The following is an 18127-nucleotide window of genomic DNA, read 5'->3' on the forward strand; positions in this document are numbered from 1 at the left end:
ATATAGTAGAAATATAATTTATTAAATGAATAAAATTACAACTGATTTGGAAAGGCTTGTGTCTCCAGAACACACCAATACCAAATATGTATAGTTTTATTGAAATTTCTGATTGTATTGGTCAAGAAATCCCAGAAGGACACTACCACATTTCCAAAGTGCTGCTCCAGAAACCAGAATATTTCTGGTTTGTAATTTGGCTACTCTCCAAGTTCTACCCCTCAGAAGCCATATTCTGATATTTTGCACTGATGAGATCTAACAAGATTGAAACAGGCTGTCTGCAAGTTTGGATATGTGGCTCTGAACCATTAGGCTGTATCTGTGCTATAAAACTAGCGGCCCTGGATGCATAGTTAGCCAAAGGGACATAAAAGAGTGATTTGCATGTCTCTGCCCTTGATGCCTTATGGGAGAATCAAAACTCTTATTTTGGTATCTAGGCAGTGCTGTGTGTATGGCATGAGACAAGTAAATACTTTCTGAGTCTCCTATCTCCCACATATCACTAGGTATCAAGATAAATCACCCGAAATATGAAGGTCAATGGTCTACTGAACAATCTGAGGCCCAATACCTAAGTATGTGGCCTCTAGGGGCCACAAAAGGAAGACACACAATATGTAAGTACTGCGCAGCAGGATGTGCGTGGGCGGCACTGGAGTAGAAGGAGGTCAGGAGAGCAGCAAACAAACAATTCTTATTGTTGGATTATTGTGGGATTTCTAATTCTTTCAGTTGCTCTGCTTATTTATACAAAAAGGCTTAACCGAACAGTGTTTTCATATTCATTTATACAATTCAGTATGGATAACTAAACTGTGCTCCTCCATCTTTTGCAAAATTGCAATTCCTAGTCATCCTCACAAACCAAAAGATTCTGGTAATCAACGCATCAGCACATCACTAATATAATATAGATAATTATTATAATTATAATATGCACTTTCTTGGATTTAGGCCCAAAAAATGGCATTTAAATGAAATAATAAATCCATCTGATGGAGCACACTTTATTCTCTTATGCCTTCCATAAGTAGACAGTACATAATATATTTACTTTACTATCTCTCTAGAGCCCCAGTTGTACCCTGAATTCTCTCCCTAGAGCCCCAGCTGGAAACCCGGAGATGGCAGTGTGTGTGTCAGATGCCTAGATAAAGTGTGCTCTGTCCATACTTGGCTTTGAAGTCCTGTGTTTTATATCAAATACAAATGGATGGCATAGCAAATGTTGTAATTTAAGTAAAACACATTTCGATTTGGCGAGGGAATGGATGCTTTCAGACAGTACACTAATCGGCACCTCTTATTGAATGATGAAAACTAAACAATAGGTTTAGCTGTTTGTTGCAGAAAATAACAATGTTCTTTTCCAATCCTAGTCTATTTCTCCAGATTTTATAACGAGAGAGACAATTTACTGAGAAGGGGTTAGTCCCCTTTGTTTGTTTTGATCCTATTTTAGTGGCAGCTGGTAATTTACCTGTCAAGATATTACAAAAAGGAATGGTTTTGTGAAACACTGTAGTAATGTTATTTTTGTTCTCGTTACTTAAAAGAATTACAATTAAAGTTACTATCTCTTACATAAGACACCTCTGACTTCATTCATTTAGCAGAAATATGTGTTTACTTTTCATAATCAAATTAAATTGGATTTTTCTCTGTTTAAACACAAAAATCCTATCAATTTTAGTGTTTTGGTGGTCACTGTGAAAGTGATTTTTGTCTTGGTTTTAGAATTAATAGACCACTGGATATGTGTTGCTTGGAAGAATGCCTTGTCCATTGCAGAAGATGCACTCTACTTTGCATTTGGTGTAGTACACCATATTCACTTACAGTATTTTACTAAACTATACCGGCAGAAAATAGGAATTGGTGTATCGTGTTGGATCATGAGATGAATCTGGCCTTAAGGTGTGCCAAATATTTAAAAGGATTCATAGAAACATTTGGCTCTGCTCATGTTTTTAGTATATTATTTTATAAATTACACATCAAACCTTACAAGAAAATAGATGGAATGAAATTATTATAAATAAAAAAAACATAAGCTCCTAGTTTTGTTGGGAAAATGTAAATTCTAAATTAATGTGGCAAATAGTTTGACTGAAATGGGGGTGTAGTGGTATTTAGTTGTATTTATAAGAGGAGAGGGTTTCATGAAACTGTATATGGATTCTGCTGGTGGACTAAAGGCTGTGAGTTTTCAGCTAATAGTTTACTGAAGTACAATGAAACCAATGTAATTGGATGGATGTCTGTGACTTTACTACCCTCAAGGGTTTAAATGCCGGGGAATTCCCTACCACTTCAATTAAACTGAAAAAGCCACTCGGATGAGTGGTGAAACGATTTCAAGCAATCTCTAAACGTTCAGTTGCCTTTGACTTAATTCTACTAGATATTTTTCAGTGTGTTGTAGTTAACTGGCAAAGTCATGGTCTGTTAACCCACAGCCATCAAAGTATTGATCATTTCTACATTAATGTACAGAGAGTTTTATATGTTTGGGTTGTCATCCTGGTTTTTAGTGTTTTAAAGGGGTTGTTCACCTCTGAATTAACTGATGTAGAGAGTGATATTTTGAGACATTTGGAATTGGTTTTATTTTTTATTATTTGTAGTTATTCAGCTGTTTATTCAGCAGCTCTCCAGTTTGCAGTTTCAGCAATCTGGTTGCTAGGGTCCAAACTACTCTAGCAACCATGCATTGATTTAAATAAGAGACTGGAATATGAATAGGACAGGGCCTAAATGGAAAGATGAGTAATAAAAGTAACAATAATCATACAATTGTAGCCTTACAGAACATTAGTTTTTTAAGACAGGGTCACTAACCCCATCTAAAAACGATAAAGAATAAATAATGATGTCCATTTGGAAAGTTTCTTAGAACTACCCATTTTTTACATACTAAATGTTAACTTAAAGGTTACCCACCCCTTTAATTATTTTTTTCAGTTTTATAGTTAAATTAGCATAAAACTACATAAACTTGTACAATTAGGGGCATATTTAACAAAATGTGAGACTATTTATTCCTATGGGAAAGAAAGTAAAAGATGAATATAAATATATATATGTATATATTTGGATAATATGACCTAAAGTCATGTGCTAAAATTTTCTTTATCATTCATATTTATCCAATTTATTCCAAATAAGCTAGGCCCCCCTCTTCTTGTAAGGTTTGATGTGTAATTTATAAAATAATATACTTAAAGGGATACTGTCATGGGAAAACATTTTTTTTTTTCAAAATGAATCAGTTAATAGTGCCTCTCCAGCAGAATTCTGCACTGAAATCCATTTCTCAAAAGAGCAAACAGATTTTTTTATATTCAATTTTGAAATCTGACATGGGGCTAGACATTTTGTCAATTTCCCAGCTGCCCCAAGTCATGTGACTTGTGCTCTGATAAACTTCAATCACTCTTTACTGCTGTACTGCAAGTTGGAGTGATATAACCCCCTCTCTTTTCCCCCCAGCAGCCACACAACAGAACAATGGGAAGGTAACCAGATAGCAGCTCCCTAACACAAGATAACAGCTGCCTGGTAGATCTAAGAACAACACTCAATAGTAAAAACCCATGTCCTACTGAGACACATTCAGTTACATTGAGAAGGAAAAACAGCAGCCTGCCAGAAAGCATTTCTCTCCTAAAGTGCAGGCACAAGTCACATGACCAGGGGCAGCTGGGAAATTGACAAAATGTCTAGCCCCATGTCAGATTTCAAAATTGAATATAAAAAAATCTGCTCTTTTGAGAAATGGATTTCAGTGCAGAATTCTGCTGGAGCAGCACTATTAACTGATTCATTGTGAAAACATTTTTTATTCCCATGATAGTATCCCTTTAATACATAAACCGAGCCAAATGTTTCTATGAATCCTTTTAAATATTTGGCACACCTAAAGGCCAGATTCATCTCATGATCCAATATATATGGTAACAAGGTAACACGATACACCAATTCCTATTTTCTGCCGGTATAGTTTAGTAAAATACTGTAAGTGAATATGGTGTACTACACCAAATGCAAAGTAGAGTGCATCTTCTGCAATGGACAAGGCATTCTTCCATGCAACACATATCCAGTGGTCTATTAATTCTAAAACCAAGACAACGTTTGGAGTGCTGGTCCACTTTGAAGACTGTATATTACTTTTGACCACAGCACCCACCATTGATTATTGGAGTAAGAGCGTGGGTACTTTCAGAACAAATATATATATACAATGTACCTAATAATAATAGATAACAGCAATTATATAATATATAGTATATATAATTTCAAGTGAACATGCATATTTCCATTAGAAATAAATCTATTTTGCACGGCCTACTAAGTATTGATAATTAAGCAAACGATAGATGAAAGCAAAGCATCATTCTAATTACTTTCTCTCAGTGCTTTTGGCCTTTACTCTACCCAGTTTTCACAACACCAGCACCTATAACCTGTAGTTCATAGTGATAAATTGTTCAGTTTAAAGGAAAGTCATTTTCTATAGTTTTCAAAGTCCCTGAAAGGACTAGTTTCTATGGAAACAAGTACTGCTTTTCAAAATGATCGGGTTATTCCTAAACTCACATACATGTTAGAATCTCTCCCTTAAAGGGACACTTAATATTAATATATATATATATATATATATATATATATATATATAATTTCAGAATTACATTGATTTTTTTAAACAAGACAAGGGCTACATTTATTCTCCTCTTGATAATTTAGATTAGAAATGAAACACAACATTTAAGAAATTAACTTACTGTGGCTCTTTGAAAGAATAATATTTCTTCAAACAAAGGTTTCTACTATGAGAATTAGCCCTGGGCAAAGTCAATGTCGATATTTTATAGAGTGCGAAAAGCGAAACACTAAAGTCCCAATTTTGTCAAAGTTGCTTCAAAATGAATAATTTCTTTTAAAGGTGAATTTTCAAAGCACAAACAGGAAAACCTCTGTTGTTAAAAAACTTGTGTGTTGTATTGGAGATTTCAGTTCTGCTGTTGACCTAGGGGTTGATACCTTGAATAGCACAAACACTAGAGAAACAAGAATACAAGAAAAGTCCTGATTTATTTAGTTTGCATTAAAGAAATGTTCTATTTAGTGCAACCAATTTGTTTGGATTATTTTAGCAAAAGTCTGAGCTCAAACTGTGTGTCTTGTCTCAACCTCTACTATTGTGGTTCAATCTAACATGTTTCTTACACCAGGAGAAGTAGAAAAGGTATTGTTCAAACTTCTTCCTTATATCAGTGGAGTTATTACTTTTGATTCCGAAACACATTAGATGGGGGAAAGGCCAAAGGATTTACTGCTGATCAGTGAAATTTTTCACCAAGTTTTGCCACGCAAATGACGCACATAGACTCCAATGGGTAAAAAAATTGTTGCATGTCAAAAAAATTGTCGCCTTTAGGGACAAATTCACTAACCGGCGAAAAATCGCCAGCGATGGCTTCGTGCACATCGCAACACTTCGCCAGGCGTAAATTCGCCCGGACAATGCTAATTCACGAAGATCCAAAGTTGCACACAGGGTACTGAACGCTGGCAAAATTACGCCAGCGAAATTACGCTCAACAGTTCAAAGTTACTCTAAAGTTGGATAATTTGCATACGGCGTGCAGTTAAAGTACAATGGCCATATATGCTGCAGCAAATACATTACACTACCAAGGCCAGGGAACCTTAATAAAATTATATAAAAGTTGTTGCCCTACACATGTGCCCACAGTATAGTTTAGGTGCCATATGTTAGCAACAGCAGGGTTTTTTGGGACTTAGAAAAAATTTCAACTTTTTTTTGAGGAACTCCTATCTACTCTATTGCACTTCGCCTGGTCTGAGGAGACGAAGGCAAGTCTGGAGATAACGGTCAAAAACTTTGTGAATTTGCGTAGTAACGCTCTTTCACCAGACCGAAAATTTGTCTGGCGTTAGAGTGCGATGTTGTGCTAGAGTCTATCTCCTTGGCGAAATTACGCCAACTACCGTTAGTAAATCGGCGAAGTGCCTAAATGACGTCACGCTGGTGAATTTTCGCCAGCATTAGCCACTTTGCCCTTTAGTAAATTTGCCCCATAGTTTCGCAAATTTGGGGCAAAGCAAACGGGTCAGATTTGCCCACCACTACTGCTGATATTCATTTGTTTGTAACAGTCATTTAAGAATCAGAGGGATTATTTACATCTGCAGGTTAGCAGTTTTAGATCAACACATTTGTTGATTGCCCCTTTTACATTGTTGTGCTAGGCTGATGTCAGTGTGAAATGTTTAAGCAGCTGGAATACAACAAGCTTTGTGCCAACACAATTTCTGAACATAATTCTCCGAAAAATGTTGTATTGGGCTCTTCTTAAAAAGATAAAAATATGGGAAATGGGACAATGGAGGGTCTTATGATTTGGTCTTGCCCTCAGTATCTTTTGCCATTGTATACTAGTGAGAAAGGAGAAGGAAAGGTAATTCCTGGGGAAACTATTGTGTACCGTTAACTACAGACCTAGTGATTGGTAATATGATGGTTATACTGTATAAACCAGTGTTTATATCATTTATACAAACCGGTGTTTATACTTAGTGATGGGTGAATTTCTCCAGCGAAACTCAAATTTTGACGCCCGCGTCAATTCACGTCAATTTTGCCACCAGCATTAAAGTCAATGGGCGTCTGAATAGCTTTGACACATGGTGGTTTTGGCGCGCGTGACTTTTCCGATGCACGTCTAAATATTTTTGACGCAGGAGTTTTGCGAATTTATTTGGCGGTTCAAAACGCACAAATTTGCACCTGACGAATTTATATGCCCATCACTGTTCATACAGTATAAACGCTTGCTAATAGTGTCAGCAATCTAATGCATAAATACGATTCGGCACATTGGGTATCAGCTTGATAAGGATTTACAATGCACAATGGTAAAATAAAGAATTTAATTTAATCCGTAATGTAATTTAAGAAATTATAGGTCCCAACTGAGAATTTTTTTATAAGTGTTAAGCATTTATAAATGTACTTCTATGTGCTATGACCTGTATAAAACAACTGTGCCCATATGGCTTTATCTAGCTTTGATACTCTGGGACTTCCACCATGTTTAGCCTTTTTTTTCAACTGTGAACTATAACTTGAAAAGATCCCCACACAAATACTTGCAATATTATTTGCAGTCCTTGCATAAATGTTAACATATCCAGTTATAGTATCTAATACAGAGTAATGTTTGTTCAGTTGCCTGTGAAATGGCAAAATGTTCAGGTCTTTTTTTTTTTTATGATAAAGCTTTTCTACTTAACTTTTATTTTAAGCTCATATTCATATCTAATTCTAGCATTGTAAATTCTGCCTCTAGCAACGTGGTAGAAATTGAAATACTAAACTGCAGAACTTTAGACCAAAAATGAAATAATCCAAAAACCTTATCAATATATGTGCATCTATGGATGTGAATATAGAGTTGTAAACCCTATCCTGGCCTAAAAGTGTCTTTCCAGCTAGTATAGGCAGAACATGGGTCACTCTGGACTCTGGACCAGATGGGTTTTCACTGAGTAGAGGAGGAAGGGAGTGGGTGTTATGCCACTGTATTGTATCTTTCTACTGCTGCATAGAAATACAAATCAGACACAAGAGCAAACAAAATAAGAGGGACTATATTGAAGCACACCACAGGGTCAATACTTAAAGATTAATGTGGTAATATTATTGTTGTCATATACAGTCATAGGAAGCAGGGTTCTGTGACACCACTGTGGAGACACTTGGTACAGTACGTAACTGTTCTTTAGGGTTAACTCCTCAAGGGAGGCCAGGAGCACCTGTAGGGACACCCTTTTAAAGGAGAAGGAAAGCCCCAGGGCGCAAAACCCCTCCCCCCCTCCCCTGTGTTGCCCCCCCTCCCTCCTCCCCCCTGGCCTACCTGTCCCCCTGGGCAAATGCCCCTAACTTGTTACTCACCCCTCTGCGCAGGTCCTGTCCACGGAGTTCACAGTCGCCATCTTCTCCCACGCGCGTCTTCTTCCTGCTCTGACCGGCGTCTTCTGGCGCATGCGCAGTAGGAACAGGGGGGGGGGGTTTGCGCCCTGGGGCTTTCCTTCTCCTTTAAGGTCAACAGCTAGTGATCGGGTTCCCCTCAACTAGCACTGTTCCCTTCACTTTAGGCCAGTAATGTATAAGGAGAGCTACCTCCAGTGTTAATCCTTAGGTGGAGCAAAAAGTGGATATTTTTAGCTTGCCTTACTCTTTTACATTCCTAGAATGATCTCCTGACAAAACAGGTCATGTATTCTGACTAAACTCTGTTCACATGGTGCTTGTTTCCTGATTTTTTTTCAAAAGGGTTGTTCCTCTAGGGCAAAACTCTTTACTGGGCCTTGTTTATACCTGACCCCCCAAACAAATCAATCTGGGTCAGAAGTTGGAGGCCAAATAGAATGAACCACTCTTTTTCAATCAATATATTCAGTTGGCCCATGACCATGTGTTCTTGGGACAAAAACTCATTGGACAAATCGAGATGTTGCAAATTGAATTTTTTTTATTTTATTTTGTATGTCGTGATACTTTGTGGAATCCTTGGAGTGTCCATGCTGTCATTGTTTGCGGTATGCTGCTCCCTATGCTGAGGGTTTGGGGCTGTTGCACCCAGCCCACATTTTCTACTTGGTATGGGCCACCTCCCTCTTTATTTGATTTATTTTTAACACCCCATTGCAACCATACAGGTATTATTGACCTCATTTTGTCCTTTTCTTATACTGGAGGCAGGGAAGGTCAACTTTAATACCTGGTATCCCCTAAACATTTATTTAATTATAACAAAGCTTAGAGGCATATTTATCAAGGGTTGAATTTCAAATTGAAAAAACTTCAAATTTCAAAAAGACAAACCGAAATTAAGAGGTTTTTTTTGGTCGAATAGGTCCATTTTCGTTCAAATAGGTCCGTAATCGGCCGAATTCGAATTGAAGGAATATCGCATTTGACTCAAAGTTTGTCCCAAAAGAAACTTTGATTTTTCAAAGTCCACCAATTGACTCCAAATAGGTTCTAGGAGGCACCCATAGGCTAAAACAGCAATTCGGCAGGTTTTAGATGGCGAATGGTCGAAGCTGAATTTTTAAAGAGATAGTACATTATAAATTTCGATATTCAAATTTTTTAAATTTTTTTCAAATTCAAATCGAATTTGGACTATTCCCTAGTCGAAGTACATAAAAAATAGCTTGAAATTCACATTTTTTTCATTCGAAAATTCACCTCGACCTTTGATAAATCTGTCAAATTATTTTGAATGTACAGTACATACTGTATAGAGACATGATATCAAAAATGCAGAAAATCATGCATTATAAAAAAAAAAAATCCTTTTACATACAGTGTCAATGAATTGCCAAAATAGTCCCAGTGATGTGTGTAACAGTTCCTACTGTTTTTCTGATATTTTAGTTTCAGTTTATGTAATTTAAAAGAATAAAAGGTTTATTTCCACTGTTGACACAGGACATTGTTGTATTCCATACAAATAGGCTGTCTACTTCAATAATTGATATTTCTTTGTTCTGTTGGGCATGACTACAGATAAACACTCTGGCATGAAATCAACTTTTGTAGTGTGGATAACATTATATCTCTGTTCAATGAAACACAACTGGGAAATGTCATATTGGCTACAGTTAGTTTTCAGAATATTTCAGATGTGACTTTTAAATGTATTTGAGCCGAAACATTTTGAAAACTGTGACATATACTCATTAATCAGTTTGCCAAATTTAGACAGCAAAAATATTCATCCATCTGAACAAAAGTGACCTCAAAAAAAAAAAAAAAAAGGTTCCATATACTGTCACTATATTTAAAGGGGCATAGCCAAAACAAGAACCATTCACACTTGTACGACAGTAGCAATATCTGTTGCTTTTTTTTGTGCTCATGCTAGTTTAACCTTGCTTACAAGAGGTAGGTGGATATTCTTTGTGTTACTTATCATCTAACAAAAAATATGTTTTGGAACACATAAGAACAGATGGAGCAGGTTTGATTGTTACTGCAAACAGCTAAGACAATAGTATTGTATATTCCAATGAAAACTGCACTCTGGCCATATGGTGCAAATGTATCAGATGTTTTTTTGTAGAAATGATGCTATGTTAATCTGTGATCGCACAGGGAGCCTTTGGAATGGTTCCAACCACTTTTCAAAACGCATAAAAATAGTGTGATGCAGTTTTATACTAAAAAGACTGAAACTTGGGCAACTATCCCTCAGAATGAAATAGTCATAATAGGTGGTTCATAATTCAGAAAATATTTCAATTTTTTTTTCCATTTCGGTTTGCCTCTTCTGCTTTTGTGATGTGAGTGGAATCTTTCAAATGATAGTTATATCAGTAGAACTGTCTCAGTAGAACATTTTCAATAGGACAAAAGAATAGTGTCTTCAATAGTACAATGTTCAATTATTTTTGAGTATGTGATCGGTATGTAACTTTTGCTGCCACTCACTGTCTCTCGATGAAATGCTAATAAATACAACACGTTATCTGTAGTTTATTCGTTTCACACAATTTCTATGAAACAGGAACTATAATAGACAGTGTTAGGACTAGTTATCTTTACTGGTTAAGCAGGGTGCCTCTATAACTGTAGTGCAACATTTTGTGCCCATTTTTGTCTCAGAGTTAAACTTGAAATTGTGATATTGTGCCACAATTTGATCAGATAAGATGTGCAGCCTGTTACATGTCAATGTATCCTTTGATTCATAATTTATACTTTTTAAGTAAGACCACAGATAAAAATATTGGTGAAGGAGCTATAATAGACACCACTACCTATAGGTATCACAGGATCCCTTGGCCCTAAGCCACCAATATATTTAGTGAACACAAACTGCAGAGGGAACAGCAGACCTAAGGGTATCATAAACATTTCGAAAATACTTCAGCTTCCAAAAGAATCTGGTGGTTCTATCAACTCTAGCGGTACTTTGCTCCCTAACGAATGGACGTAACTACGAAAACTCACCAAGATGGGGATTTTACTGAACGTTACCTCTTGCGCCAGACTTGCCTTCGCCACCTCAGACCAGGCAAAGTGCAATAGAGAAGATAGGACTTCGTCAAAATTTCGTTGAAAAATTTTCTAAGTCCCAAAAAACGCTGGCGTCTTTTCCTTTTTTCAGGATGATAGGCTGCAAGAGCGTAAATTGTTTTGGGGGTAACCCGCTTCTCCCTACATTTCCTAACATATGGCACATAAACTATACAGTGGGCACATGCGTAGGACAATATAACAACTTAATTTTATTTTATTACGTTTTCCCGGGCTTGTGTAGTGTAATGTATTTGCTGCAAAATATACGTCCATTGAACTTTAACTTCCCACCGTATGCAGATTAGGCAACGCTAGCGCAACTTCGCTTTGCTTGCCGCAGTAACGCTAGTGCAACTTCGCCAGCGTTCGGCATCCTGGACACAACTTCTGATTTTAGTGATTTAGTCAAATCTACGCCTGGCGAAGTGTTGCGTTGTGAGCGAAGCAGTCACTGGCAAATTTTCGGAGGTTAGTAAATTTGCCCCATTGTGTTTGTCCACCTGTACTGCGAATTTAAATTGTTTTGTATGTGCCTCACACAAAACCTAGACAATGCACACCCTGGCACCCAAAATATGTACTGATCACCCAAGATGGAATGTAACATTTGCTTATTGTTAAAGGGATTCTGTCATGATTTTTATGGTTTGCTTTTTATTTCTAAATTACACTGTTCACATTGCAAATTATTCACTTTACCATTTCAAATTGTATTCTTGAACCAACAAATGTATCTTGTTTAGCTGTAATATTGGTGTGGAGGCAGCCATCTCAGTGTATTGTGCCTGATTCTGAGCTTTGAGAAGGCGCCAGCACTTCAGGATGGAACTGCTTTGAGACAGCTATTGTTTCTCCCCTTCCCATTGTATTTCACCACAACCTAGGTCGTGTTACCTAACTCTACCTGATGGTAGACATGAGACTAGCACCCAGACTTTGGTGCTATTCTCATGCCTACTACTAGGTAGGGCCAAGGAGCACCTTTAGCAATGCAAACAAATCCTTCAGCAGAGGTGTCAAGTATAACAGAGTTAAAATTGCGTTTCGCTGACCACCACTGAAGAAACTGACCTCGGCATCACTTCTGGTCTCAGCAGTGAATGGATGTACAGGTTGAACACACGGGAGAGGGAGACACCAGTAGAACCCATCTCTTTGTATTGCAAAGATTTACCGCCATGATCTGCACTATTAGACTGGATTGTATGATATGCGCTCATAAGTTTCACTTATAAAAAAGGATACCCTGGAGTTGATATTGATATGCTGTTTTGAAATCAGGAATCTTGTAAGTTTCTATCCCACCAGAGAGTGGAGAAGCCACATGCTAAGTTTTACTGAAAACACCATTGCACCTTATTTTAATTATTTTTACCTTTTGATGCAAGCACTAAAAGCACCTTGTTTGACTTAATTATAATTTTTTTTGGAGATAGCACTTTATAGAAATCACTATAGCACTTTAGAACACACAAGATAAATCTGTGCATATACTTTCTATGGTTCAAGACACACACAGATTAGTGCTGCAACACTTTGGTGACTGCACTGAATAGTAACAATGTTGCACTAACTTCTGTGGGTTTTTTTTTAATAGCCTGTGGCGCTGATCTATAATTGTATTTTGAGAGGTGTCAGGTAGCTGCTATCTGGTTAGCTACCCATTGCTCTGTTGATAGGCTGCTGCTGGGGAGGGAAGGGAGTGGGGTGAAATCACTCCAACTTGCAGTATAGCAGTAAAGAGTGATTAAAGTTTATCAGAGCACAAGTCACATGACCTGAGTGCACATGGGAAACTGACAATATGTCTAGTTCCGTGCCTAATTTCTAAATTAAATATAAAAAGAATTGTTTGCTCTTTTAAAAAACTGATTTCAGAATTCTGCTGGAGCAGCACTATTAACTATGTTTTGAAAAAAAACATTTTATCCTGCGACCGTATCCCTTTAAACACATTTAAAACAATAATATTATTTAGATAGAATGTTTTCTGCTTCATTGCAATTTGTCTCATTACATTGAAATGCCTTCTTGGAAACTATTTTTGAAATTATCTGAAAAAGTCATCAGAGTTGAAGCTGTTGTCGATTTCAAAATGCAAATTTTGTCAAAGTAGTACAGTTTTGTGGTAATCATATTATGTGAGTAGCACTGACTTAAAATGTGATTGTTTCTTTTCTTACTATTTAAATGAACTAAAGTAAAAAAAAAAAAACTAAATATATAAATAACTAGAGAAAGCATTAGGCCTCTACAGCCATAACATGAAACAATAAATTTCCTTATCAGATTTTCTCTGAATTTAACCTTAATTTGTAGAGTAGACTTGCTTTACAGTTCAATGGTTTGCTCTATTACTTACCCTGGGGAACACAGCCCGCAACATTAAAAAGTAAGGGGATGATTTAATAAAAGTTGAACTGGGAAATGATTATGAGCAGTTTGAATTGTATCACATTTATTTGCACCTTCCTGACTGTAAGTAGTGATGGGCGAATTTGCGCCGTTTCGCTTTGCCGGCGAATTCGCGAAACGCCGAAAAATTTGCAAAAAAAAAAAAACATTTTCGGGTGAATTTTTGCGCCTGGCGAATAAATTCGCCCATCACTAACTGTAAGGAAAATGTTCCCAATCTACACATTACCCTGTTACAATGGAATTAAACACATATGGCAATAACTATAAAATACATTTTGATAGATAAGAAGCCCTATCAGTCCGTAGCACCTAAAGTCAGATACCATCTAGAGCACATCAAAACATTTTAAATTTACATTTAAATGACAAATAACATACTGAAACTCAAAACACTTTTTATCAATCCTAAAAAAACTGACTTTATTTATGTAGCCCACCCTGAGATGTGCCTTAAAATTTGTGCCAATGGATATACTCCTGCAATGCAATCTGGTGACACCTCTTGGATCCAGTAGTCAGACACACTAGAACGACATTATTCAACAGCAAAGCTGTAAGAATTGTGAATAATATCAAGACATTTGTGCTTACTAACATTATCTAACACTATCATAACAATAATATGTCAGTAAGAAAAGCCCCCAACATAACCCTGGTGTGCACACCTATGTCCCCAGCTCATTGCCAGCTGGGTATGGTGTATACTGACGGGGGGCCCATTGTGAAGATCTGGATAGGCTACATTGAACTTGAAAATTGGATTTTGTCTGTGAATGTGGTGACAACACAAATGCGCATGTGCATTGATAAGGATATAAAGGGTTCTCCCTCTGGTTAAGTTGGATGTGTAAAAGCACTGTTGTCAGCCCTTCTTACAATCCTTGCAGGTGTATGAGGTAATCCCTGAAGTCACCTCGGCAGCTCTGCTGGTTCACTGGAACAAACCTCTCAGATGGTGATTGTAGTAAGTAGGGAGACACATCTGAGCACTGTGGGACATCCAGCAACTCAGGTGCTCCCCAGTTCATAGAAACCACACAGTCCCAGATGCAATAATGACTGAACAGTTATCCCCCAGACTGGCAAGGCAGGGGTTAAAAGTAACTCTGCTTCTCCTCTTACTGGAGCTTTTTCCTGATCAAGATGACTGGTAGACTACAACCCAGGATCAGACTGGCTGCTGGGACTTTGTGCACTTCCCTTCAGGGAACATAAGGAAACAACTACCGGCAAGCTGCACACTGCAGTGTCTTCCTTTACTAGCTAGCTGTCTCTCGCTCTGGCTGGTCACTAAACTGGCTGCAACACAAAACTCTAACACCCATATGTAATAAAAGACACTAAGTTTGCCCAGGTGCAGTAACCCATAGCAATCAATAAGATGGTTGCATTTAAACAGATGACCAGCAAATTCTACCTGCTGATTGGTTGCTATGGGTTACTGCCCCTGGGCATACTTAGTGCCTTTTATTACATAACCCTTTAAGTCTTCCAGCACAGTCCTCTTCTCCTTGCTGGTTCCTTCCTCTTCCCTTCTGGTTTTCTGTGGTTAGGCTGCTATTGTCATTCTCAATGTTCTTCCTGTAGCAAGTGCTTGTAGAAAATGTAGTTCTTAACCCCAATCAACAGTGCTGCCTCAAGAAATATCAAATACTTGCAGTCTCTGTTTTATCAAATCAGATGAGCAACTTAGTAATACTGGAAATTTGATACCTCTTTGTTGGTGTTACACTCCACGTGTGGCGCTTTCCTAATGGCACAGGACAAACCTGAACCACTCCACAGTGGCATTGGGAGAGACTGGGTACCTGGTACTTACTAGCGAAGTGCCTCCACCTAGTGGGATCCAGCAATGCATTTACGGGTGGCCCCACTAGGAACAAAATAATAATACCCACATAGTTGGTTAAACTGAATAACTCTTTATCTAAAATAAATGGCCCAGTAATACATGCAGCACTCCTAACCGATGGCAATAGGGCCTTTAATATCCTTCAATAAACAGTGTCTGTATCTTCAAGCGCTTCTTTTTGGTACTATCCCTTTAACCAGGATACTCACAAATCATCTTTGGAAACTTTAGAGCTCTCTTCAGGCCGAGTCCAACACATTCAGACATACAGTGCGACTACCAGCCCCTTTGGATGCTCAGATATGAATCTCCTGCTGGTTTCTCCTCCAGTCTGTATTCCTTTAACACTCTCTCTCCCTCCAGGCACAGTTTCTGGCTTCCCTGTGCCAGCCTGATCCAAATGTCTGCTTTTGGTGGAGCCTTTTAAGCAGCTCTCTAGTCTCTCTCTGTCCACCATGTGGTTCTCTATGCCAGGCTTTTCTCTTCTGCCAGTATCTGCGACTTCCTCTTCCTGCCAGCCACTCATTAGCTGCTGTGTCACTTCTTGCTGCACTGAGATCACTGAACAGCTGGTTGCTAGGTAACAGCTTACAGCACACAGACTAAAGCTCTGTGCTTGACCTCTTACAGGGATAAGTGAAAGGGTTTTGCCAAATTCCCTACAACACATTGTCTATTTATACTATAACTGTCCCAAAATATAATGTTCACACAGTCTGCACACCATATTAGGGTGCTATATTTAAACTCACTTTATTGTCTCAAAAGGGGGAAGAGTGTTTGGAAATAAGAGTATTCTATATGATCATAGTTGGTAAGGAGATAATATTATTGTACATGGGTATGAGCTGCCTCTCCGACGCTGTCCTAGTCATAAAAATCAACAAGATGCGAATCACTAAATAAATATTTTCCTGTAAACCCCATAAAATCATTTTTTTTAAATGAATTGAAATTTAGTGATGGGCTAATCTGACCCTTTTCGATTTGCCAAAAATTTGTGAAACCATGAAAATTCAACAAATTCATTAAAGTCTATGGGCATCAAAATTATTTTGTCACGCGATGCAGGGCTTCAAAAATATTTTGACATGCAAAATTTTTTTTCACCCATTGGAGTCTATGGGCGTCATTTTTGCAGTGAAACTTGGTTCAATCATCACTATTAAAATCATATGTCTGATCATAATATGGATGGGAAAATCCTCCAAATTAAGTACTTTTTACATAGCATAATAAATAGTCCCCGAAGCATCATACCCATACCTGTTTTTTCTAAACTGTACTGAGACAGTTTTAACAACTTTGTAGACTACTGTTTATCACTGCATTCCTCTCTTCACTAGTGATTTATTCGGCAGGCGCGAATTCGCGGAAAACCGGAAATTTGGCTCTTAGTTACCAGGAGCGCCATTTGTGCCGCCCCTGGCAACCAGGAGGGCACTGCCGCCTGAGGCGAGTGGCTCAACTCGCCTCATTGGTGGAGCGCCAATGGTAACAGATTAAGGTTTGCATTCTCAAGACCTAATATATGCAACCTTTATAAATCTTTTGCTTTTATCAACCACTGATCTCACAAAACATGTTCTGATTGCTACAGTATATTGTAGCCTTTATACCAAACTTTATTTTAATACAAAATAGCAAACACAGACTGATGCTAGCCTGAGTGATCACATTATCAGCTGAAACTATTCTAATGGACACACCACTGAACATGGAAAGTTGAATTTATTAAAATTCAAGTATTTTCAAAAAACTGAAAACTTGAATTTCTTAATTGCTAGCTTATGTATGAAAAAAATTGAACATCGAAAATAAAAGTAGTTGTACTAAAATCACATTCTACTACTTTTTACTTCTTTATTACTTTTTTACTACAAAATTTTGAATTTTAAATTGCCTCCAACTTTAAAATAACTTGAATTTTGACAATTATCTTCTTGTTGACTTTTATAGAATGTCGTTGGCAGCTAATTATTTGAGTTCAAAAAATTTAGTTCAGAAAACTTAGTTAAATTAGAAAATAAACATGATCACATTTTTCCATGGAATATTTGAATTTTCGTGTGAACTTTATCTTGAATTTTGATAATTGAATATTATCCCAGACATTTTGGAGGCTTAATTTTCTCTGACACTATACTTGAGTCATTTGTACAAGAATTTGCTATACAAAAATGCACTAGTAATACAATACTGGCAAGTAATTTACAGTTATCAGAGTATAATTTGTTTCTTGCTTTTTTTTAAAATTGTATTTAGATTTCTATTTGTGGTTGACGTAACTTTCTTAAACAGTTAATGTTATCAATTTATCTTTTTGTATCATATTTATATCAATCTTTCAAACATTGATTTTGTTTCTTTTATAGATGTCGAAGTAGAGAACTCCACAACAGTAGGTAAGAAAACAAAATGTAGCATAAATGTTATAGTTGATGTTTATAGATATGCTTAAAATTTCTTTTCATTTGGTTTCAGACATAAATTTTACAATTGTGACATTTTTGGTTGCAAGATATACAATTTTCAACAATATATAAGTAGAGTTAGATAGTGAAATAGAGGAAATAATCCAGGGAAAGTAACAAAGTACAATGATAATGCCATGTATCTGCTTTAAGTTCTTGAGTGACATTTATTTGTACCGTGATTTGTACCGTATTGTGATAATAATTCTTTCTGTCACTTTTTCTACATTTTTACCGAGATGAAGACCACTTTTT

General features: G+C 37.1%; 1 protein-coding gene across 3 annotated transcripts in view; it reads left to right on the forward strand.

The window, feature by feature from the left end:
* The window catches only part of edil3.L (EGF like repeats and discoidin domains 3 L homeolog), a 337031-nt gene that overhangs the window by 115415 nt on the left and 203489 nt on the right, over positions 1-18127 (forward strand). For all 3 annotated transcript variants that reach the window (NM_001090936.2, XM_018243508.2, XM_041577683.1), the window contains 1 exon segment: positions 17774-17803. In NM_001090936.2, the coding sequence (NP_001084405.1) occupies positions 17774-17803 (30 nt within the window).

The sequence above is a fragment of the Xenopus laevis genome, chromosome 1L (assembly GCF_017654675.1).
Source record: "Xenopus laevis strain J_2021 chromosome 1L, Xenopus_laevis_v10.1, whole genome shotgun sequence".
Classification (NCBI taxonomy): Eukaryota; Metazoa; Chordata; class Amphibia; order Anura; family Pipidae; genus Xenopus; species Xenopus laevis.